The following is a 23,329-nucleotide window of genomic DNA, read 5'->3' on the forward strand; positions in this document are numbered from 1 at the left end:
TGGGATCAGCTGGCTCAGTATAGACTGGGGACTGAACCTGCAAATTTTCTTGTCTGCATCTCCCAGCAACATACCACATGTTCCATTTATCTAATGAACCATAGGGGAGCTCTGTAATTACCCTTTTTAACAATAGTGTCAGCTGTGGCTCAGTGGTAACCTCTTTTAATAGAACGATAAGGAGATACTGGGTTGCCCTTTTTAGAGGGGCACAACTAATAAAACCCAAATCATATAAACCAAAGGATACTTAACAAATTAAATAATAATATTATTGCCCATGTCCAGCGCCCACTGGTCGTGGAAGGCCTCAAGCATAGTAGCAGACGCTGTGTGCTTCCTCTCCAGGGCCGCCCAGGTGCGGACAAAGCCGCGGTAGTGAGGCAGGCAGCCAGAGGGGCCACTGCCACTCAGTGGTAACACTCTCGCCTCCGAGTCAGAAGGTTGTGGATTCAAGTCCTACTCCAGAGACTTGAGCACATAATCTAGGCTGACACTTTAGTGCAGTACTGAGGGAGTGCTGCATTGTCAGAGGTGTCGTCTTTCAGATGAGACGTTAAACCAAAGCCTCGTCTGCCCTCTCAGGTGGATATAAAAGATCCCATGGTACTTTTCGAAGAAGAACAAAGGAATTCTCCCGGTAGCCTGGCCAACATTTGTCCCTCAACCAACACCTAAAAGACTGATTATCTGGTCATTTATTTCATTGCTGTTTGTGGGACCTTGCTGTGCACAAATTGGCTGCCATGTTTCCTACATTACAACAGTGACTACACTTCAAAAGTACATAATTGGCTGTAAAGTGCTTTGGGATATCCTGAGGCCATGACAGGTGCTAGATAAATGCAAGTCTTCCTTTGCAAGTCTTTTGTAACTTTTTCCAAGAATTTTGTGCATTTTTTTAATGTTCCCATGTGTTAATTTTATGAGATTTGCCACAGACTGTTTCTCTCAATGTAAGAGGGTCAGGAAGTTGTGACTGTGTGCTGTTGGTCATGTTGCAGAGATATATCCTGGAGTTTTTCAAACACCTAATCGACAAACAGACATGGAGTGATGATGGCACTGTGTCAGAGCGAATGCTGCGGTCCAATCTCCTGGAACTTGTCTGTGACCTCGAATACCCTCCTTGTGTTCGGAAAGCATCAGATTATTTTAATCAGTGGAGGAAGTCCAATGGTACCATGAGGTTAGTAACAGTGGAAGTACAGCACGTAACAAAAAGAGAATTTGAATTACTGAGGCCAATTTTCCTGTCTCCCAATCGCCCAGCATTAGACCAGAAAGTAACACAGTATATATTCTGTTGTTATTTCCATATAATTTAAATGTCACGGAATTGACGTTTTTTGGCCTCCACAAATACACATCATGTGCAAAAACGATGGAAACCAGACATTACAGGTCTCTGCTTTTATTTTCTATCCATATTGCCCCAGAAACCGATGCATTAAGGACTTTATGGGTGGGAAAATCGTCTCCATTCAATCACCATCTAGCCTGTACAAATTTACTTTGTTTGAAACATGACCCTTAAACATAACTCAATCCCAAAATCCTTTCCATGAAGAAAAAATGATCAAAAATCCCAAAATGTGACTAAGAGCCAGCTTTCAAAACATGCATATACCTGTTGCTTGTTTATGTGAAGTCTACAATGGAGTTTGACAAACAGATGCACTAGTTTACTGAGCACATTATTGTTGGTATTGCAGTTTGCCGACAGATGTCCTGGAGATCATTTACTCTGTAGGTGCCCAGAGCAGTGATGGATGGAACTACCTTCTGAACAAATACATTCAGTCAGTGTCGGGTGCTGAAAAGAGTAAGATTGTGTCTGCTTTAGCAAGTAGCAGAGATCCAGAAAAATTGGCACGGTAATGGAGTTTATTTATATAACATCGGATTTCCTGATACTGCAATGGGGAAGTGCTGGAGTGTGAAAGTGGCAGAAGGGTACACGTCTGCACTGAAAGGTTTTGGAAAGAGTTACAGTTCTGCTCCGAGGCAGTGAAGTAAATGCTTTTGATTTTGTTTTTGGAAAATAAATAAATAAGAAATACTGGCACCACCATTGCACTGCTGTAATTGCAGTGGGACAGAACCTTGTCTGCTGATCTGTCCCCACCGTGTCCATCTCAAATCTTGGCAACAGAGTTATTTATATATTAAGGGCGGGCACCTGTACCAGCAGCCCACAGACCTGGCGGGATATCGGAGCAGCTTCTTGTCACTCCAATGGGTGGGAGCTGGGTCCACTGGCCAGTCTGGCTGAAGATTTGAAGTTTAGAGACAGATTAATTTGCTGTTCCCTTGCTGGTCAGTCTGTTTCTAAACAGCATACGGTCCTATGGCACATATGGAAGCTGATTTATGTACCGCTGGCCATTACACTGGCAAATTTCCAGGGGAGGGCGGGATCCTGCCATCCACATCCCAATGTATAATGTCAGGATGGGGATGCAGCTAGTCCTCCTACTTCCATATCTCGTAATCTCCCTAGCACTCCCTACTCTCTCCCTGACCTCCACTCATACACACTATGGCAGTCACCCATCCCATAAAAGCACTCTCTCCAGTCCACCAACCTTCCACTTCCTTATCATACCCTTTCCGCCAACCACCCGCTCCCCACTCATCTGTACCAACATGGCAACCTTTCCCCTGGCTGACTTTTTCCTGACTCTCTTTTCTGACGAGTTGCTCACCAGACTCTTTCTCCCTCCTGCTCCCGTCTGAACTTTTTCCCTTGCTACCTGCCCCATTCAATCTCTACCTCCCGGCATATATCATTAAACAATTGCAACCTTTATGAACAAGTGCGCCCACTCCAGCACAGATGATATTGTCGCACCACAGAATATTGAGCTGCAGCTGTCCACAAGCCTGTTTACCATAACTACATTCCAATCCACAGTGGTGCTCTTTCTCTTCCCAATCCATCTATCCTAGCCTCCATCCATTGTTTCAATCCATGTGCTTTCAGACTTCCCTTTCTGGCTTCTCAACTCACCCATATAAAATTACATGTTCTATTCCAACCACCTGCCTCTTTTGTTTGCTGCTCCTCTTGCCTTCTCTCCCATATCTGCCATTATACTATTTATATTTACCATCACTTCCCATAAATATGAGTGGCAATATTGTCTTTTAACACAACTAAACTCTTGAGCTGCCTGCCTTTCCTGCTTGATGCTCCTCTCTCATATCATTGCTGCTTACACTTCCCACTCTTGTGCACACAATTATCTTTTAGCCTCTCTTCCATACAAATTAATGACAAACATTTTCTTCTTTATAGAAAACTGTTTCTACACTTAATATGATTACCTCCTTTGAAGACTTCACAAACATTAGCTCCCAAAGTCCTTAACACTCCCTTCCCAACCCCATTAGAAATCCCATTTATAGCATTTTGCAACTCCCTAACACACATGCACACATTTCCTTTTCCACTCCTATCACACCATAATCCCACTCTGCTGTAAATGCTTTCTACTCATACTGCAGCTGCTCTTTATCAATACCATGCAATCCATTTAAAAAAAAATACCCATCCTTAACCTCCCTTCATATTCCTACTAATTCAACAACCCACAAAAACACCCACTGCTTCCTGTCTCCGACCAAATACCCACTGCTTCCGGTCTCCAACAACTCATCCACTCACCTCCCCTAAGTACCATTCTCGGACTTTCCATGGGCAGTGCCATTGGAAATCCATGAGGCTTCTTCGACAGCACCTCCCAAACCCGTGACCTCTACCACCTAGAAGGACAAGGGCAGCAGGCACATGGGAACAACACCACCTGCACGTTCCCCTCCAAGTCACACACTATCCCAACTTGGAAATATATCGCCGTTCCTTTATCGTCGCTGGGTCAAAATCCTGGAACTCCCTTCCAAACAGCACTGTGGGAGAACCTTCACCACACTGACTGCAGCGGTTCAAGAAGGCGGCTCACCACCACCTTCTCAAGGACAATTAGTGATGAGCAATAAATGCTGGCTTCGCCAGCAACGCCCACATCCCATGAACAAATTTTTAAAAATCTAAAAGCAGTGTAACTAGAACGCATTTCCTGTCTAGAATAGATTGAGTGTCGCTCAGCTTTCCGTGTTACACCTCAAAGAAAAGTATAAAAAACAAAGGAACTCTCCAGGGGTACAAAATACTAAAGCCAGGTTGTCTGCGCTTTCTTAATTGACATACAAACTCATTCAGCGTTTATTTAACAGCAGAAGCTTCTGAATTGACCTGTGTGTGAAACCAGCAGCTACTTAACAAGAGTGAGACTTTGTATCTGTAAAAGGACACACTTCTACACTTTATATTGTGGGAGAATTTCTGTAGGGTTCTGCTGTAACTTCGGAGGAAGATTGGTGGAAACCCTGGACAAACTGCACAAATGGCCATTTTTAGCCCTTCCACTGGAGAACCCCCATGGAAATTGCAGGTGATTTAATGTCCCTCTGACTTGGTATGAGCAGCACCACAGGATATAATTAAAATAGTGCATCAAGTATCACACTCAAATTTCAATCATTTTTTTCAAGTGTAAAGAAATAAAGAGAATCATTTTGAAATGTAGGGAAAGGTCCCCATCATTTGAAAATACCTCAATGTCTCTAACCGACTTTACCAATCAAACTTAAAAAAAAAACAGAGAAAGTGAGGGTTCTGACCTACAGCCTCAAGAACAATTGTATTCTGACCTTACCCAGTGTTTACTTAACAGCATTTAGATTTTATGGTCCTAAAAGGACACAGCTTTACCTCACCAGTAGAATAATACATTCTGTGTTACATGGCATAATGCCCCTGTTGTTGTAAAACAACAAAGCATCCTGCTCATTGTGAGCAACACCAAGGTAATATATTAAGAACAGTGATATGCATGCATTTCTTGTCTGTCATGACCCATTTCCTGTACCACACTTAATTTTTGGCAAATTTATTCTGGGCAAACATCTGGACAGCTGATTGTCAGAAAAAATTCCCATGAGTGAATATTTTTTAAAAAAAGGCAAAGTGAAAGTCAGCCATTTGGTAATGTAGTATAAGGTCATGTTAGTCCGAGAATCAGATTACTGCAACTGGGATACTTGTTAGTTCCTTGCATGTACAACATAGTGAAGACAGAGTATAGAAAAGGTATAGCTTGCAAATCATAAAGTACATAATGGAAACTGCTGTTGCAATATTGAAAGGGAGGTTATAAAAACAAAAAATTGTAACAATTAGTATAATAGATCCATTGTGTGTTTCTTCTGTCTCCCTCAGGCTGTTGGAACTTGGCATGCAAGGGGATGTCATCAAATTGCAGAATCTTGCCCATATTATTGTGGCAGTAAGCAGTAACCCATCTGGACAACTCCTTGCCTGGAATTTTGTGAAGGAAAACTGGCACAACCTGATAGAGAAGTTGGTACCTTTTAAGAATTGTACAGTCTTTGTTTCTTTTCTTTCAGTAGTAGTATTACCTCACATGTCAGTTGGAACCACAACACAGTTATGGAACATAAGAACAGGAGTAGGCCATTCAGCCCTTCCAGCCTGTTCCGCCATTCAATTAGATCATGACTGATCTGTACCTCAACTCCAATTACATAGATAGATAGACTCCATTTACCTGCCTTTGCTCCATATCCCTTGATACTCTTACCTGATAAAAATCTATCAACCTCAGTCATGAAAATTTCAATTGACCCATCACCTACAGCCTTTTGGGTGAGAGAGTTCATGATTTCCACTGCCCTCTGTGTGAAAGAGTGCTTCCTGATTTCACATCTAAATGGCCTAACTCTAATTTTAAGATTATACCCTCTTATTCTAAATTACCACACCGGAAGAAATAGTTTCTCTGTATCTACCCTTTATCGTTTTAAATACCTCGATTAGGTCACCTCTCAAACATCGAGACTCAAGGGACTAGAAGCCATATTTATGCAACCTGTTCTCATAATTAAACCATTTAAGCTCTGATATCATTCTGGTGAATCTGCGCTGCAGCCCCTCCAAGCGCAATATATCTTTCTGGAGGTTCAGTCTCCAAAACTGAACGCAGTATTCCAGGTGGGGTCTGATCAAGGCTCTGTACAGTTGAAACATCACTTCCTCACTTTTGAATTTCAGCCCTCTTGAGATAAAGGCCAACTTTCCATTCACCTTTTTGATTGCCCTTTTGCTCTTTTGTATCTAGCTTTTAGTGTTTGTGTGCATGGACATGATGGGAATCAGGGGGAAAACTCTGCAGTGGCTGGAGTCATACCTAGCACAAAGGAAGATGGTAGTGGTTGTTGGAGGCCAATCATCTCAGCCCCAGGACATTGGTGCATGAGTTCCTCAGGGCAGTGTCCGAGGCCCAACCATCTTCAGCTGTTTCATCAATGACCTTCCTTCCATCATAAGGTCAGAAATGGGGATGTTTGCTGATGATTGCACAGTGTTCAGTTCCATTCGCAACCCCTCAGATAATGAAACAGTCCGTGCCCGCATGCAGCAAGACCTGGACAACATCCAGGCTTGGGCTGATCAGTGGCAAGTAACATTCGCGCCAGACAAGTGCCAGGCAATGACCATCTCCAACAAGAGAGAGTCTAACCACCTCTCCTTGACATTCAACGGCATTACCATCGCCAAATCCCCAACAATCAACATCCTGGTGGTAACCATTGACCAGAAACTTAACTGGACCAGCCACATAAATACTGTGGCTACAAGAGCAGGTCAGAGGCTGGGTATTCTGCGGCGAGTGACTCACCTCCTGACTCCCCAAAGCCTTTCCACCATCTACAAGGCACAAGTCAGGAGTGTGATGGAATACTCTCCACTTGCCTGGATGAGAGCGGCTCCAACAACACTCAAGAAGCTCGACACCATCCAGGACAAAGCAGCCCGCTTGATTGGCACCCCATCTATCACCCTAAACATTCACTCCCTTCACCATTGGTGCAGTGTGGCTGCAGTGTGTACCATCCACAGGATGCACTGCAGCAACTCGCCAAGGTTTTCGACAGCACCTCCCTAACCCGCGACCTCTACCACCTAGAAGGACAAGAGCAGCAGGCACGTGGGAACAACACCACCTGCACGTTCCCCTCCAAGTCACACACCATGCCGCCTTGGAAATATATCGCCGTTCCTTCATCGTCGCTGGGTCCAAATCCTGGAACTTCCTTCCGAACAGCACTGTGGGAGAACCTTCACCACACGGACTGCAGTGGTTCAAGAAGGCGGCTCACCACCACCTTCTCAAGGGCAATTAGGTATGGGCAATAAATGCTGGCCTCGCCAGCGACACCCACATCCCATGAACGAATAAAAAAAAATCCCTTCACTCCTCCTAGTCTCTCACCATTAAAAAAAAATTCCAATTTTGTCTTTCTCAGAACCAAAGTGGATGACCTCACATTTACAATTCTAGACAAAAAAAGAGAATAACATATTTAACAACTGAGATTGAACAAACCCAGCGAACTATAGACCAGTTAGCTTAACGTCGTTGGTTGTAGAAAATATAATGGAATCTTTACTCAAAGATGTAATGGAAAAACATCTAGAAAACAAAAATATAATAAAGTGTAGTCAGAATGGATTTCAGAAGGGAAAGTTATGCTTGATCAACCTTATTAAATTCTTTGAAGAAGTAACAGAAAGAGTACACAAGGGTAATGCAGTAGATGTTATATATTAGGATTTTCAAATGGCCTTCCATAAGGTACCACATTGAAGACTCATGACTAAGGTCAGAGCACGTGGTATCAGGGGACAAGTAGCGGAATGGATAGCAAGTTGGCTACAAAACAGAAAACAGAGAGTAGGGGCTCGATTTTCGCACCCCCAAGCGGGTGCGTTCGTGGCGGGGGGGCTGCAAAAATCAGGGATTCCCAGGGCGGGTCCGGAGCCCGGCTCCAACCCGCCCACTTCCGGGTTCCCCAGTGACGCGCTGACATGCGTACGCAGCCCCCGCATTTGGGACTCCCGCCGGCAATGAAAGCCAGCGGGGTCCCACTTAAAGTAATTAACCAGGTACTTCAGGTCATTTACAGACCTGATTGACCTGATATTTTAGGAGGGGTGGGATTTTCAGATCAACTGGGACTGTTTCTCGTACTGGGGGAAACACTCCCAGTTGAAATGGACGTGTTGCAGCCATCAGCCTGTGGCAGCTGCAAAGGTCCATTTGACAGGTCGGGGGGGAGACCCTCACTCATTGCAGGAGGCCACTCTGTCACTTTGGACAAAGTTTGGCCTCCACCACCCTCCTCCTAAAAATAAAATTCTCCAACTTGCAAAATTACCCCGGTGTCCAGACACATTTACCTACCTTGCGGACCCCCTCAAATGTACATCTTCCGGATGGGGGCCGCCGTAGCTGCAGTCATGACCTCCTCGGAGGATGAATAGCATCACCAGCCTTGATGGCCACGCCGTCCACCTCTGACACGTGGAGCCCCACAACACAGTGCTGTGACACATCCACCTGCACAGCAGGAGGGAGGGCAACCGCAGAGAGAGATGCGTCGCAGAGGGCACTACCTTTGCCACAGGGTCCACAGACCGAGGCTCCGCTTCCAGGACCTCTCTGAGCAGCAGTGCACACGGAGGCTCAGAGTCACTCGACATGTAGTCGTGGACATCTGCAGCCTCCTTCATGCTGAGCTGCTCCCGGCTGGCCCGAGCACCATCTTCTTACCTGTCGCTGTCAAGGTCACCACTGCCCTCAACAACTTCTCTGCATCCTTCCAGGGTGCCACCAGGGAAATCGCCAACACCTCTCAGTCGTCTGCACAAAAGAGCCCTGCAAATACACCTACACCCACTCTGCAGTGACACAATGGGTGTCATCAGTTGTGGGTCTTCATAGTGATCCTCAAGAAAGGGCATTATTGCACAAACCAGACAAGATTTGCAAAGACGTGGCAGTAGTGGTGACAATATAATATGTAATGTGAGTTGATCAGAAATTAAATTTCAGTAAAAATCATGATAAACCCTCAAACAACCTTGTGCATCCCCTTCATGCTCACGACACGTTTGCCTTACGCTTCCTACTGCACATATGTGATGCATGCCCTGTGGCTGCAGCACAGGTAGTGACAGGTGGGGTGAGGCTGACCCTGAAAGAGATGCAAGAGAGGGTGAGTATGAGATAGAGCCATGAGATTGTATGAGGATTGGGTTGAGTGGTAATGGTGGAATGAGTACTGGCGAGGTGATTAAGTGCAGGTAAGATGAGGATGAGCTTTGAGTGGGTGTGAGGGGTGATGTGATAGAGTAGTGTTGGCAGTGCAGAAGGAGATGTGGGGTGGGGGCGGTGATGTGACAGACGGAGTGTAGGGGAATGAGTAAGTGTAGTCACTGTGGCTGACCTACTTAGGTCATTGAAGCGCCTCCTGCACTGTATGCAGGTGGGCGATATGTTGGTGGTGCAGGTGACCTCCTCTGCCGCCTTAAGCCAGGCCTTCTTGGTGGCAGAGGCAGGCCACTTCCTCCCGCTCGCCGGGGGGAAGATCTCTGTCCTCCCCCTCCTCCTCACCCCGTCCAATAAGACCTGGAGTGAGGCATCATTAAACCTGGGAGCAGCCTTCCCCCTGGGCTGCTCCATGCTGTAATTTTGCCTATTTTCTGCAGCATCAGTCAGTGGAGGACTGCCCCTTTAAATAGGGCTCCTCCAGCTGACAGCCTATACTGCGTATGCGCAGTCCGCCCGCTGCGCAGCTTTCCAGCGCGAAACCCGGAAGCACAGGTAAGTGGCTTCAATTAGCCTGCGATTGCGTGTGGATCACCCTGATTTGACTGGGCACGTTACCCATGCGCCCAGTCGCACCCCCCCCCCCCCCCCCCCCCCGGCTGCGAACCCGCCGCTCTCCTAATATCGGACCCTAGGGGTTTAAAGTAGCTACTCAGACTGGCAAAAGGTGGGAACTGGTGTTCCACAGGAATCGGTGCTGGGACCATTGTTGTTCACAATTTACATCAATGATTTGGACTCGGGAATCGGAAGTACAATTTCAAAATTTGCAGACAACACGAAATTGGGGGGTATAGTTAGTACAAAGGAGGAATGTGTTAAAATGCAAGAAGACATTAATAAATTTGCAGAATGGCTGTGTAATTGGCAAATGAATTTTAATATGGATAGACTGCATACAGTTCTGGTCATCACATTACAGGAAAGATGTGATTGCATTAGAGAGGGTACTGAGGAGATTTTCGAGGATGTTGCCAGGACTGGAGAGTTTTAGGTATGAGGAAAGATTGGATAGGCTGAGGTTGTTTTCTTTGGAACAGAGGAGGTTGAGGGGAGATTTAATTGACGTGTATAAAATTATGAGGGGCCTAGATAGTGAAGGACCTGTTTCCCTTAGAAGTGGGGTCAATAACCAGGGGGCATAGTTTTAAAATAATTGGTGGAAGGATTAGAGGGGAGCTGAGGAAAAATTTTTTCACCCAGAAGGTGGTAGGGGTCTGGAACTCACTGAAAGGGTGTAAAGACAGAAACCCTCATCGCATTTAAAAGGTGCTTGGATGTGCACTTGAAGTGCCGTAACTTACAAGGCTACGGACCAAGAGCTGGAAAGTGGGATTAGGCTGGATAGCTCTCTTTCGGCTAGCACAGACATGATAGGCTGAATGGCCTCCTTCTGTGCTGTAAATTTCTATGGTTCTATGATAAGTGTGAGGTGGTGCATTTTGATTGGAAGAATAAGGAGGCCAGATATTGCTTGAATAATAAGAGTCTAAATGGGGTAGAGGAACAAAGGGATCTCGGGATACAGATACACAAATCACTTGTATAGAACCTTGGTTAGACCACACTTGGAGTATTGTGCACAGTTCTGGTCTCCATATTACAAAAAGGATATGGAGGAATTGGAGAAGGTGCAAAAAAAGATTCACAAGGATGATATCAGAACTGAGAGAATATACTTATCAGGAAAGACTGAACAGGCTGGGGCTCTTTTCTGTAGAAAACAGAAGGCTGAGGGGCGACCTGATAGAAGTCTTTTAGATAATGAAAGGGTTTGATAGGGTAGACGTAGAGAAAATGTTTGCACTTGTGGAGGAGTCCAAGACTAGAGACAGATAATATAGGATCAATATAAGACAGTCACTAATGAATCCAATAGGGAATTCAGGAGAAATATCTTTACCCGAAGAGTGGTGAAAATGTGGAACGTGCTACCACAAGGAGTAGTTGAGGCAAATAGCATAGATGTATTTAAGGGGAAGCTAGATAGGAGGGTATGCTGATAGGATAGATGGAGGAGGCTCGTGTGGAGCATAAACACCGGCATGGACCAGTTGGGTCGAATGGCCTCTTTCTGAGCTGTAGACTCAATGTGCACTAAATTGGGTCTTCTGACGCCCATTGTTTTGGCATTAAGTGGCCCCCTGGAGATCTAAATGGTGTCTTGGATGCACATGCACACTTCTAGTGTGACGTGCGCCGGTCGCCATCTTGGTAAAGGGTTTAGTGCATGCACAAATAACGAATGCCGGCATCATGTAAAGTAGGGAGAAAATGCGTTTGATCAGTGTCCAACACTGATTTAAAGTGATAGACACCATTTTGGCACTTAATGCTCACTCAACACACTCTCTTAACCACGACCATCTAAACATGTCTTAGAGTGCCTGGAGGACCCACCACCAGAGCTGTTTAAAGGAACCATGTAGGTTAGTGGCTGGATTATTGCTTCTGGCTGCTGATGCATTTGTAACTGTTTTTGGAGGTCTCCTATACTTGAATACTAGGACACGGGGACATAGCCTGATATTTAGAGCCAGGACGTGCAGGAGTGAAGTTAGAAAACGCTGCTACACGCAAAAGGTGGGAGAAATTTGGAACTCTCTTCCGCAAGTGGCAGTTGATGCTAGCTCGGTTGTGAATTTTAAATCTGATATTGATAGATTTCTGTGAACCAAGAAGGGGGGGGGAATTAAGGGATATGAAGTTAGGTCACAGACCAATCGTGATCTTACTGAATGGCGGAACAGGCTTGAGGGCTTAAATCCACTGCCACTTGTTGCCTCCTGTTATGTGCCACCTTCTACTGCAAGAAAGCGGGATGTGTGTCTGGGTGATTGCGCTTGTCATGGTTGAATAGCTGTCAGTGTGTATGGCCTGTGAGTTGTGGGTGGGTGGCTTGCAACAGTGGTAATGTGTAAGGGTGAGAGGAAGCATCTGTTTGGAAGAGTTGAGTACTGATTGAAAGAGTTTGTTGGTATGTGGATGATGGGGGGTGTAGTCCGTGGAGCAGTGGATGCGGCTAGTGGTGCAGTTGGTAAGAGATGTCACTTGACAGTTGACCTCACTCACCTTTACCACTCATGTCAAAGCATTGAACTTCTTCCTGCACTGCATCCATGTTCGTGGTGCTATGCGCCTGGCTTTGACTGCGTCCCCTGCTGCCTCCCACTGCTTTTTGAGCATATGTCTGGAGGGCCTCTTGCTCCCCCCCTCCCCCCCCGCCCCCCCCCCCCCACCACTTGTCTGAGGTAAGTGCTGAGGCAGGACTCGTCCTGCCTGCATCGGAAGCACCAGGTGCGGGTTTATCGTGGATCACGATACCTGTGCCCGGTTTCAGGGGTTAACCAATTTAACCCTCAATGTAACAATAACAAGAGGTTTGAAAAGTATTTTATAAAATGATGGGGAGAAATCATGAAACAAATTGAGAAGTTTTCTGTTTTTAATCATGTTGTTAGGAACACTTGCAGTGAACATAACGGTTTAGTGGTTATAGTACATGCGCAAATGTGCCCGCTATAAGCAGTGGGGACTGTGTACCAAGTTAGTAAGTCAGAAGTTGTATGTCCAAATCCCACCCTGGTGAATTGTGACATTAAATTAAGTAGCACCAGAAATGACCATGAAAATTGACATAGTACTGATAAAGCCCAACTGGTTCACTAATGTTCTTCAATGAAAAAGACATGCCACTCCTACCCAGTCTGGTCTTTGTGTGACTCTGATCCACATTACATGGTTGACTCTTAATACCCTCTAATGTAGCTTAAAAGTCACTCAATTATACAATCACTACTCAGACCCAACACTGCCTTCTTAGAACAAAATGTATTTTAATCACTTCAGAGAGCAAAATTACTAAATGACTTCGTAGGATCTTAACACTTGGGAAACATTTTTAGCAAATTAACAAATTTGATGATTCAGTTCAGCATGCCACCAATTTTTCTACCCCAGTTTTTATTTGCACAAAGACTGTTGGTGCAGTCCAGGAGAAATGTCCTGTGTTTGAATGTGTTATGCTAATTCTGCTCAGACCTACAAGTTAATGCTATCCAAAGTGCACTAACCTAAACAGTGTTGTGTTGGAAGAAATATTTTATCTATCAAATGTTTAAATTTGAAAGTTTTTATGTACAATAACTTTTTTTCTCTCTTCCCTGTGCAAAATCTTTTGATTTCCACTCTGTATTCCCCTCCCCCCCAACACACACCACATGCATAGCATGGCTGATATTGAGAAATGACTAAGAGAAATCCCAGGCACAAATCTACAGGCAATACTTTACTGTTCCAATGCACTCTGTTAACCTGCTGCTTATATTTTTCAAAGCACAACATAATTCTTACATTCTATCAAACTAAATTGAACCAAAAGACCAATTTCTACATTCCGTGTGCTACCTAGTTTTTGACACCTCAAAAAGTTGCTTTCCCACTCATATTTAATTTTTTTCCATTTAATTCATTTCCATTGAAGTTTTATTTTTTTTAATTTGCTGTTTTATATTTTCCATTCTTTAATCTTTCTTCCGCTCCTCTTTTGCATTGCTCTTAATTCCCCCAGATTTGTGTATTCATTCTTTCCCAAATTCTGTTTTCTTAACTCATTCTATGTTTTTATTAACCTTAGAAGTAAGAAGACATTTGCATTTAGAAGCCAACTCAAATCTATCTCTAGAATGTCTTTCAGATGTTTAAGCACTTGGAGTAATTAGAAAGCTGAAACATTTGGATCAGTTCTATTAGACAGATTTGACTTCTAGCAAAATTGAACTACAGCCTAAGTCGTCCAACAACTGGAATAATTTTTTTTTAAAAGCACCTGTGTGCAGGCCTCTAAAATTGCATTCATATCACCACAGATTTCAGCTTGGCTCGTTTACTATTCGATGGATTATAATTGGAACAACATCTCGGTTTTCATCAAAAGAAGAATTGGAAGAGGTAAGTAAATTCTCTAATTTTATACCTATTTTACAAAGTGAAAGGGATTGGGGAGGCTGAGTGAGTTTTCACACTGCCCTTTTACCTCTTTCACTTAGTCAAATAAAGCACAGAATTATATAATGAAAGTCTCTGCTCTGCAATTTCCACACAAGTTAATTTGGGCAGTATCAACCCAGTGGCCATAATTAGCCATTAATTATCAGTCTCACTCAAAGAGGGTATAAAGATATCTGATTTGGTCAATAGTAATATCACACTGATGCAGTAGGGGTTTGCTTCTGAGATTGGTGTGAAGGCACACCACAGAGGAGGGGAGAGGGAGCGGTTTTCTATATGTATCTTCTGCTACTTGTGGCCAGAGTGCTTGACTTTGGCTGTAGAGAGAAGAATACCAACATTTTAAACCTTGTTGAGCCTAAATATTTAAACTGAAGAATTTGCAATTGCATTTACTGTGGGTGTAACAGTGACATCATAATTCACTTGAGTATTTGAGCATTTGTTGGTTATTTAAAAATCTGTTGCTATGCTCCTTTCACTTCCCTCTTGCATCTTCTGCCATTTTTGTAATATTTGCTAAGGGTGGTAATGGGGTTTCAATAACAGAACTAATACTGAAATTAAAATTTTGTATCATTTCTGACTCAGCTGTAATTGTGCTGATCATTTCCGCCAATTTTCTCTTAAATTTGTTTTTGCTGATTTGGCCATACTGTTGGAAGTCTGTTTTGTTTTTTATTGCATTGTGATTTGACATCTCCCTCCATGACAGTGATTTGAGGACACCTCCCACTTGGTTAGTTTTCATGTCAAACTGTCCAGAGATTGGATTTCCAGGACTGAATTCCTCTCCGCTATACCAAAAGCAGCGGAAAATTGGGCAGCAACGCCAACCACAGCACGTCCACCCTAGATTTTCCTCCCCTGCCTCAGTAGGGAAAGCTGCCAATCACACACACCTTGACCACCCTGCCATGTGTAAATGACAGTGGAAAAGACAGCCCTGGCAACCCGTCCTGATTTTCCTGCCTTTCGCTGCTACTGCCACTGACTTCAGAGACTGCCAGGAGAAGAATGGTGATAGTCTATGGTGCAGTGGCAGAAGAACTGTTGATGGCCCTTATGGAAGGAGAGAGCCCAGTAGTGGGCACATTTCCTTCTCCACTGGCCCCACACTCTTACCTATTTTAAGCCTCAGCCAAGTCCAAGGTCTTTTAAAAAAATGGACTCCTCACACCTTTGGGGTTTTCTGCTCCCTTTATATGGCTTCCCGTGACTGAGAGGGATAGATTTTTGTTGGGTGAAGGTATCAAAGGATATGGAACGATGGGCAAATGAGTTGAAGTACAGATCAGCCATGATCTAATTAAATGGCGGAACAGGCTCGAGGGGCTGAATGGCCTACTCCTGTTCCTAAATTCTTAAGTTTCTCTCTTCTGGGACTGCAGCAGATGTTCCACCACCCATGTTTCCCTCTTCAGCAGTGACAGGCTCCCTCTTGATAGCAGAGTTCCTGTTGGAAGCCCACCCCACATGGATAATGACCTCCCTACGCAGGAAACTGGGTCGGGGGCATAATGGGCGGAGGTACCGCCCGCTGGAGGAGGGAAATCCAGCCCTTAGTCTTTCTGAATAAAAATACTAATATGTCATATTTCAAATCCATTTTTATTTATTAATTTGGCTCTTTCCCCCTCCTGTGCTCTTATGCCATGTGTTATCTTGCAAGAATGGATATCACCCATCCAGCAACTCCCTGTGACAGCACAGTTAACTTTGGTAACTGGCATGTGAGGAATCACAGGCATGAACACACATCTTACCTTTCTATGGTGCAGCATTAAGTCTGCAATGTGCTGCGTTATCACCCCATCCCACAATGGCCTTTTTTGTAAGTCACTAAGCCCCTCATTTTATAATGATGACTTTACAAAGACATTTCAATTCCATTTTATTTTGCCACACACTCCTCCAGTTTTTTTCAATGTTATTAACTGGCAATATGAAAGCAGCTGCTCCAAATATTACAATAATAAATATGTAACATTCTGACACTCTACAGAAGGAGAGAAAGTTAGCATTTTTTAAAGTTCTATGGTTATAGGCACTCAAGTTATAAAAACAACCCAATGTCTGTTTTTCAGGTGGAAATGTTTTTTGATTCTATCAAGGAGCAGACCTTCCAGCTGAGATCTACCCAGCTTGCCTTGGAAACCATTCAGAAGAACATCAGGTGGCTGGAGAGGAATCTGGATATCCTCAGGAGCTGGTTACTGAATATAATTGTAAACCCGTAAAGGATTTGACAGATCATTGACTAGCATTTTATTTCTTTCACTTCACTTCAGTGGTTCCAGAATATAGGCTTTAACGCTTGTCAAAGTGATTATTGCCATTGTTAAAGTAGTCATGTGCCCACGGATGGTTATCAGACTGTAGAAAGTGAAGCAAATACATTGTTATGAATACTGTATAATCCATACAGTAATAAAAGGTTATTCTATAATCGTGGGAAAACATTAAAACCAAAACTTGACATTTGCTCCCCCATGGAACTTGTACATACGCACCTGCCAGTGTGCTGTTAGTTTTGTTATTTTAAATGAGGCCAGTGTCTGTGACAAACTACCCTATCATTTAAATCAATCATTTGCCCACAATAAATAAAATATTTACTTATTTAATCTGTGGAACTGGGAGGCTATTTAAATGAAAATCTGTACTGCAAAAATTCTGATTTTTTTTCACAAATGTTCAGTGTTTAAATTATAGTTTAGTTCAGTTTGCAATGCTTAAACAGTTTGCAATGCTTAAACAAAAATAAATTCTGCTATCTTTACCAGAAACCAGTCACTGCAGATTTGAGGCCCTGGGCCTCTAAAAGGAAAGTATTGACTAACCTTAAAAATTTTATTTTAAATGAGCTTCATGCCAATTTTCTTCCGCAAACTCTTTTACATAACCCAGTTCCTCCATTTTATCCCACTTTGGTATCCTACATATGCCTGATCCTTGTCACAGCTACTCTCACTGCCAAGTTCCAATCTCCAGTTGATCGAAGAAGGCCTCTAAATATTGGCAGCAAGTTTTGGAATTGCAGGTGTTGCTTATCAGGATCTACTCAAACACTTTCTATGTAATTCCTATTTTTTTTAAAAAAGCATGTCATGTTGAGGACAGTGAAATACTCAGCATACTCCACTCATGAAATAAATGTTTATATTGTCGCTTCCTCGTCAATAGAATAAACTGTGTGTTCAATTCTTTCCCATTACAGTCTTTGTTTATGATTGACTTGAGAAAGGAATATGTTTTTATTTCAAGCCACATGATGATTCCATAATTGACTGCAGAAATTATTAAACTCTTTGTTGCAATTGATTTTTTTACATTCATCAGCTGAAAATAAACCTGTTTGTTCTGAACAATAGTCATAATACAGTGCTGTGCGCCCAGAGTTACACCTTTTGTGTTGTATCTAAGATGCATTTACATAGTATTTAATTCTGAACCATAATTTGGACATATTTCCTCCTACTCGCCCCAATTTCCATGAGCAGATTGGATACTAGACAAGGGTGGAGGCTAAACCATGTTTCCAGGTTAATGAGAACTACTTGTTCACACATCCATTGCACATAACAGTGGAGTGGCTTCCTTTCAGCCTGGGAACGTGACATTACCAACTGTGGGGATTTCTCCCAACATTTTATGATGAGTCATACAGAGGGAATGCCCAACATTGAAAATGCTTTCTCCCATTGTATTGTTCTCCTTTAAATAATTCAGCTAGTGTTTAAAGTTCTGTTGGCATTAAACAAAACACAGTAGAAGATCTTATCACCTAAAACATTCTTAGAACAACTGGAAAAATAAATGTGTCCACATCATGAGAAGAAATGTTAAAAACATAAACCTTTATGGACATTGGTTGAAGACAAGATTGGGTTTAGCTATGATGCCTTCTCATGGTGAAATACTCTGCCAATATTCTCTGTCAAGGATTGCATATGAATAAAAGTTACTTGCACAAGGGTGACTGTCATGCATGGAACTTATTTTACATCATTGTCAAGAAGTTAACACTTCAGGAGAGAAAATTGGCAAGATTAAAACACTTGAATAATTCTGATAGTGATAAATATAAAATGTTGTATACAACAAAATTGAGCTGTATATTTCATTGAAGTAAAAGCACCCCATACCACTTGAATGTTGAGGTCTTAATACAATTTTTAAACAGTCTTTTTCTTAACTCAGGCCCCAGTGCCACCCCTGTCCAATTTTGGACCTGCTGAAAGTTGGCAATCCTAATATAACTAGTCTGACTAGAGCAGTATCAAAGAGTCTATGTGCAGGTATCTTCTGATTCCATTCCTACCTATCCAAATGCAGTCAGTACAAATCCACCAATGGTTTGCTTCCCCACATATAGCACATTGCCAATTGTCTGTCACCTCCAAAATGTAGCCTGCTTACACAGTGCCTAACCTCTCACCCACCTTCCCTGCTGCCAAAATCGTTATCCACATCTTCATCACCTTAAGGATTGATCTGCAGCTAATCCAAAACTCTCTGTCCTAACTTCTCATCTGCACGAAGTCCAGCCAACCTATCACCTCCAGTCTTATCAAGCTCCACTAATTCCTTTACCCCAGCATATCAATTTCATGATCCTTGTCCAGTTTTTCAAATCCCTCCATGGCCTCACACTGAGAATCCCTACGTGGTCAGTTTTCGGTAAAATATTAAAATGCCTACGTGGCAAAGAAGCAGAATGCAAAATGGTTAGAAAGGGTTAATTAGTTAGTAACTGAGATTGGTACAAGTGGCCTGGCCCTCCTGCTGGGCCATATGTTTGCGTAGTCAGCAGGCCTGCATTGTCTTATCAATGATAGGTCTTTGATGTGAGTCAAGGACTGGTCTGAATGTCTCCATGTTTATGGCAGATCAATATAGGGAACGAGCTTAGCCAAAGTTGAAAGACATTCCAGGTTGGGAGATAAGGAACAGAAGGAACAGGGAAGAACATTCTAAGTTGGAAAGTGAGGAAGTTATCCCCTTTGATGTCTAACAGCAGCATGATCAGCACATGGACGATTTATGATTGGTCGGAAATAATGTAACCTCGCATGGCAACCTATGCCCGGCTTATGATTGGTGTTGACCCTCGTTAAGTATGTTCCAACCCTATTGATTTGTATAAAAACGTGTGGATTTCTGTATGTTGTTGTTCTTGCTCTGCCAGCACAGAGGGACTCTATCAGGAGTCCAAATCAATGCTGCAGACTGAGAACCCTGCTATTAAAGATGTGTTGAACTTTAAAATGTATTCGACTTCAGTTATTACTGAACCAGACTGAGGGGAAAGAATCCGGATCGTCATTTGGTGGCAGCGGTGGGATCTTAACGGTTGTTCACCGAGAGTTCGCGGAGTAAGAGGCGGATTATCTCAGACACGGAGGAAGGAAATGGCGCCCCGATGTAAGTAGTCTTAATTTACTATGTCGGTTTTCCTCCAATCCGTCAGTCTGACGACGAATCGTCCGATCGCTAACACTCGTGTGCGTCCTTACAAGATTCAGGTCAGTCTGGCGAATACACAGAAATAGCAGGAAGAGGTCAGTGGTCGAATATCACTGAGGGAATAACTTGTAAGCGGTAGGTCAGTGGTTAATATCACTGAGGGTAGTCAGGGTTTAAGTTCCTGATGATTGGATATAAACAGGAACTATTGATAAAACTTAGATGCCGGAAAAAAAGGCTCAGGAATTAATTTGGAAAATAACAGAGGTACCTCAGCCAAAGAACTAATTGCTTTATGGAGACAGTACTGTAAAAAAATATGGATAGAATTAAGTGACTAGACAAATGTTTAAAAGACAGAGACCCGAAAAAGAAAGGTTGTGTTGTTTAAGTGTACTGTCCCTTTAAAAAGCCTGTCTTGATCAGTGTTTTTTTTGTCGGTGTTGTGGGCTACGCCCCCTTCTTACTGTGTCTTGTGTGTTTTCTTCCTTTGTGTAATGTATCTGTCTTGTCGTGTGTTTAATTCTGATACTGCCGAATTAAAATTGGAGTTATTGAGGTTAAGTGACCTATTAAATTCTGGTTCTTATAAAGTGTGGGCATGTTAAATTCCAGACATGGGATCTTAAAAAAATTGGCATTTTGAATGTTTATTTTGTGATTGGCTGTGGTTTAAAAAGAGGTTAAAAATTAACGGGATACATTAAAAAACTATCTGGTATCACTGTGATAGGAAAAGTCGGAAAGCTGGAACAGCTCGGAGCGTTGATTATAATCACATCCACTAAAAGTATGTGAAAAAATAGTGTGCAAAAATATAGTATAAAGCAATCCACAAATGTGAGAAGTAAAAAAATCAGTCAAACCTGTGTGAAGTGAAATTTTGAAGGTGGGAACTTAATCTCAAAAGGGAGAAGGATCAAGTTACTCCTACCACAAGAGCAAGTTAATATTAACCCCTTCCATCCCAAGAAGCCAGACTGTCATGCCAAGAGCAGTTCAAACAGATAGAAATGACCCAGTCGGTTGAGAACTGTCTGAGGCTTGCCCAGAACACAGGTGAACATGAGGTAACAATTGGTATAGGTTATATTAGTAAAATTGTCCCAATCACTCGGAAATGCCAAAGGCTACAATTGACTGAGATATAAGTTTTCACGCTACAGTGAAAAATTGATAAGAAAGGAATGTAAAACAAATCATATGAAAAGGAAGCATAGGTTAGACAATTGGAAGTCCATTACTTGAGCTATGTACTGACACAGGGTACTAAACGCCTATCAGTTTTACCCTGCCACAGTATGATAAGGAAGTTTTGACAAGTTCTGGGGCTATTCAATTTTATATGAAATTAATAGTAGAATACAAGATCTGACCAAAGAGGGGAGATCTTCCCTGACAAATTATATAACTTGCATTGAGACTGCTAAGAAAACTCAACAATTAGATCAACACCTCCTAACTCAAGTGTTAAAACAAAGAGCGACATGGAATGGAGGTGGACATCGTAAAAAGAGATAGGCAAATATGGAGACGTAAAGATCTGTGATAAGTGATATAGCAACTGCCTTTGCCTCAGTTGTTAACACCATTGATTTGACAACATTAGATCAAAAGGTCAGAGATTTAGGGTCTCGCATTAATGATATATTAAAAGATAACTGAAAATACAGATAAGGAATTGTCTGAGGATCAAATGCTGACCATATATTTGCAAAGGATAGCTACAGTGCTAGAAACACATGCCCAAACCATTAATAAATTAATAAAAGAGGAATATAACGTATCTTAGCAGGCGGCTGCTAATGATATCTGCTTAATGTGGTTACATTTTGAAAACACAGAGATCAGGACTTGGAGTTAGAAATTCCAGTCTGCAGCCCTGTGTACATCTGTATGTGGAAGAGACAGTGTTTATTTCAGACAGGCTGCGTGCTTCAGAGAGAGGGAGAGAGTGGGACTAGGCAAATTCTCTCTCCTGTTTTGTTTTCTAAATTTGTTTCGGGTATAGGGATTATTCCTTTGGATAAATAAATAATAAATGAAGATTTGACAAATTAATCACTTGGGCTCTCAAGAAGAGCCGCAATGGATTTTCTGTGTTTCTTTTAAAACAGGTGACCCTGGTTTTTTTTTTTGGGACCACGTGAGTGTTGATGGTGCAGGATTACCAAGAGTAATTACAAAGTTACGGTGCAACCTTTGCTGGAGAAATTTGGTGCAGGTAACGATCCAGTGGTGTTAAAGATTTAAGACTTTAGCTGCAGACATCAGCGGATACCAAATGTCACAGCGTGGTGATATCAACCTGATTCTCTTCTTTTGAAAACATTTTGATTTGTTTTGTTTTAGCCTATTTGTTGTCTTCCGAGACAGAATGCTCGAGGTGGGGAGATATGTGAATTTCTCTAAAGTCATTGAATTGGGCATGATAAAAAAAATCAATCTGGCATAAATATACAATCTAGTGGAAGTCAGGAAAGTGTAGTTGAGAATAGTAAATTGATAGCTTTCTCGTGGAGATATTTGTGTCCTTGCCTATAATGAATAATGAGAAAACTACACTCAATAGCCTGGCCACTACCCTGACATCGGGACCATGCAGGGGGAGATAAGCACTCTAGACACCCCTGATCTTTTTGATAAGATAACCTGAAAACCTAAGAATGGCTACAGTGGACATAAAAGATACAAATGTATGTTGCCATCATCTGAAACGGAGACCAGGATGAAGAACATGATTACAAAGGCCTATGGCCTGGTGAGCTATTGCAACCACTCTTTAAACAAACCAGTTGCTTTTACAGGACTGAATCCTACAGGACATATGATGTGTGCCATGGAAAATGTTCGGAAATACCATGAGGAAGAAGAGACTGGCCAGCAGAAAGTTAATATCCAAGAACACTAAGCTCATTCCTATGAGATGCTGCTAGTATGCGGAGATACATGAAGAAGATACATTGAAGAATGAGTCTCAGACAGGCTCAGTTACTTGACAACAGCACAACAGGAAAATGGTTAATGTGGTCCAGGCGAGTGAGAAATCCTTTTAAATAAGGCACTGACACATGGTCCATAGAGAAACCAACTAATTAATGAAACAGTCAGGAAACACTGGTATCAATCAAAAGGACTGAAATTAAAGTAAAGAGGGACACAGTAATTTGGATTTCCAAAATTCAGGGTTAGGTTCCCATCAGTTAACAATAAAATTGGGAGAAACAATATTTAGAAGATATCCGCACGATGGATACAAAATTACAAGCTTATGAGGGGCTCAGATAAAGTAGACAGGAAGTACCTGTTTCCCCTAGCAGAGGGTTCAAGAACTAGAGGACGTAGATTTAAGCAGATTGGCTGGAACAAAATTAAAGGGATGTGTTACTAGACATGCTGTCACTGTGTGTCCACATAGTGTTGGACACAGCCTAGAAGCACAGTGTGGGTTTAATAATACCGGTACCAATCAGGATATTAACTGTACCATGGAGGTCCTAGAGGCGGATCTAAAACCCACTGAAGTGGTATATGCCGGAGAGGGCGAATATTGTGTTACAACTAATTTGAAAACGTTTAAATATGCCAATCTA

At 42.6% G+C, this 23,329-nt stretch overlaps 1 protein-coding gene across 3 annotated transcripts in view; it reads left to right on the forward strand.

Moving 5' to 3' along the window:
- erap2 (endoplasmic reticulum aminopeptidase 2) overlaps positions 1-18,245 on the forward strand; it is a 52,539-nt gene extending 34,294 nt beyond the window's left edge. For 2 of the 3 annotated variants that reach the window (XM_067982880.1, XM_067982881.1), the window contains exons 15-19: positions 1,005-1,189; positions 1,716-1,877; positions 5,285-5,425; positions 14,126-14,207; positions 16,355-18,245. In XM_067982880.1, coding sequence (XP_067838981.1) covers positions 1,005-1,189; positions 1,716-1,877; positions 5,285-5,425; positions 14,126-14,207; positions 16,355-16,507 — 723 coding nt within the window. In that variant the 3' untranslated portion in view covers positions 16,508-18,245. Of the gene's footprint in view, positions 1-1,004; positions 1,190-1,715; positions 2,016-5,284; positions 5,426-14,125; positions 14,208-16,354 lie in introns of those variants that run through there. The other variant, XR_010962670.1, reaches the window with a different exon arrangement.
- Positions 18,246-23,329: the final 5,084 nt, after the last annotated feature.

This window comes from Heptranchias perlo, chromosome 4 (assembly GCF_035084215.1).
Source record: "Heptranchias perlo isolate sHepPer1 chromosome 4, sHepPer1.hap1, whole genome shotgun sequence".
Taxonomy (NCBI): Eukaryota; Metazoa; Chordata; class Chondrichthyes; order Hexanchiformes; family Hexanchidae; genus Heptranchias; species Heptranchias perlo.